Source organism: Monoraphidium neglectum (assembly GCF_000611645.1).
Source record: "Monoraphidium neglectum strain SAG 48.87 unplaced genomic scaffold scaffold04588, whole genome shotgun sequence".
Taxonomy (NCBI): Eukaryota; Viridiplantae; Chlorophyta; class Chlorophyceae; order Sphaeropleales; family Selenastraceae; genus Monoraphidium; species Monoraphidium neglectum.
Window position 1 is genome coordinate 257 of NW_014009041.1, and position 1904 is coordinate 2160.

At 72.8% G+C, this 1904-nt stretch overlaps 1 protein-coding gene across 1 annotated transcript in view; it reads left to right on the plus strand.

Moving 5' to 3' along the window:
- Positions 1-692: 692 nt before the first annotated feature.
- MNEG_14570 (hypothetical protein) overlaps positions 693-1904 on the plus strand; it is a gene marked incomplete at both ends in the record, with an annotated part of 1940 nt that continues 728 nt past the window's right edge. The window contains one exon of the mRNA XM_014036958.1: positions 693-1892. Coding sequence (XP_013892412.1) covers positions 693-1892 — 1200 coding nt within the window. The remainder of the gene's footprint in view (positions 1893-1904) is intronic.

Here is a 1904-nt window from a genome sequence, read left to right on the forward strand (position 1 = left end):
ACGCCGTCGGCCCCTCTTTGCCACCCTCTCGGCCTGTGCACACGCGCAAGCGCGCGTGCTGCCAGCCAGCCTTACTAGTCGAGCGCCCGTCCCCACCAAACACGTCGAAACCGCCCTCGCGCCCGGCTTGCCCACACGCGCAGGCGGCCGCCAAGAAGGCGCCCGCCGCTAAGAAGGCGGCCGCACCCAAGAAGGCCGCCACGCCCAAAAAGGCGGCCACGCCTAAGAAGGCAGCGGCGCCCAAGGTAGGGGAGGGAGCGCCAGTCGTGTTGCTTTGGTAGAGTGGGGGCTGGGGCCCCATACCGCCCGCCCGCGCCCCGTCGTTTGAACGGCGGCCGCCACGGCCGGGCTCCGGCCCGATGCGTCGGGCAGGCGGCGTGGCTGTGCGTGCAGCTCCCGCGCGGCGCGGTGCGGAGGGACACGGCTGCTGCGTTCAAACACGCTCTGACACGCGTCACATGCGTTTTCCGACTGTCGCCGTCGCCTGGGCTGGCTAAGCAAGCGAGTGTGAGTGTGCCTGCTTGCACACACACGTGCAGCTGAACGCTTATCACTGCATACAGCATACACACTCATCATCACACACAAATGCACACTCGTCGCACGCGTATGCACGCGCGCTCGCACACGCACACACACACACACACAAACACACACACAACACACACACACACACACACACACACCGCCAGGCAGCCAAGGCGCCTGCCAAGAAGGCTGCCGCAGCCGACAAGCCCGCGGCCAAGAGGCCGGCAAAGAGGGCCGCGGCCGCCGAGCCGGAGCCCGAGGCCGAGGCCCCGGCGGCCAAGAAGCCAACGGCAGCCGCCAAGAAGCCAACGGCAGCCGCCAAGAAGGCGGCGGCGGCGGCAGCCACGAAGCCAGCAGCCGCGGCGGCCAAGAAGCCCGCGGCAGCAGCGGCCAAGAAGGCACCTGCCGCGAAGAAGGCGGCCGCGGCCAAGCCAAAGGCGGCGGCGAAGCCCAAGGCTGCGGGCGGCCGCAAGCGCCAGCGCGCGGGCGCCAAGGAGGCTCCAGAGGAGAAGGAAGAGGAGCAGGAGCAGGAGGAGGAGCAGGAGCAGCAGGAGGAGCAACAGGAAGAGGAGCAGAAGCAGGAGGAGCAGCAGGAGGCGGCTAAGGCGGAGGGCGAGGCGGAAGGCGAGGAGGCGGCGGGCGAGGAGGCGGAGGAGGAGGCGGCGCCGGCTGCCAAGCGCGCCCGCGCCCGCGCGCCGGCCAAGGCGAAGGCGCCGGCGAAGGCCAAGGCGCCGGCCAGGGGGCGGGGCAGGGGAAAGGCGGCAAAGGCAGAGGCGGAGCCCGCGGCTGATGAGGAGGAGGGCGCAGGGGCCGAGGGGGAGGCGGAGCCGGCCGGCGAGGAGGCGGCGCCGGCTGAGGCCGCCGCGGCGGCCGAAGCTGCGGCGGCGCCGGCGGAGGAGGAGGCTGCTGCCGAGGCGGCGGCCGAGGAGAAAGTGGAGGAGGACCGGAAGGAGGAGGAGGAGGGGAAAGAGGAGGAGAGCGAGGCGGCCGCGGCGCCGGCCAAGGGCCGCCGCGGCCGCGCGGCGCCCGCCGCGAAGAAGCCCGCAGCGGCGAAGAAGGCTGCAGCTCCCAAAAAGGCCCCCGCGCGGCGCGGCGCGAAGAAGGCCGCCGCGGCGGAGGAGGGAGAGGAGGAGGCGGCGGCGGCGGCTGCCGATGAGAAGGGGGGGAAGGCGGAGGCGGGCGGCGCCGAGGAGGGGGCGAAGGCAGGGGGCGAGGCGGAGGCTATGGAAGTTGATGAGGCAGGGCCCAAAGAGGACGGCGCGGCGGACGAGGGGGCGGCGGATGGGGATGAGGAGGGGGAGGGCGAGGAGGAGGGGGCGGTCGAGGGGGAGATGTCTGCCGAGGAGGCGCGGGCGGCGCAGCTGGTGTCGGCGGGG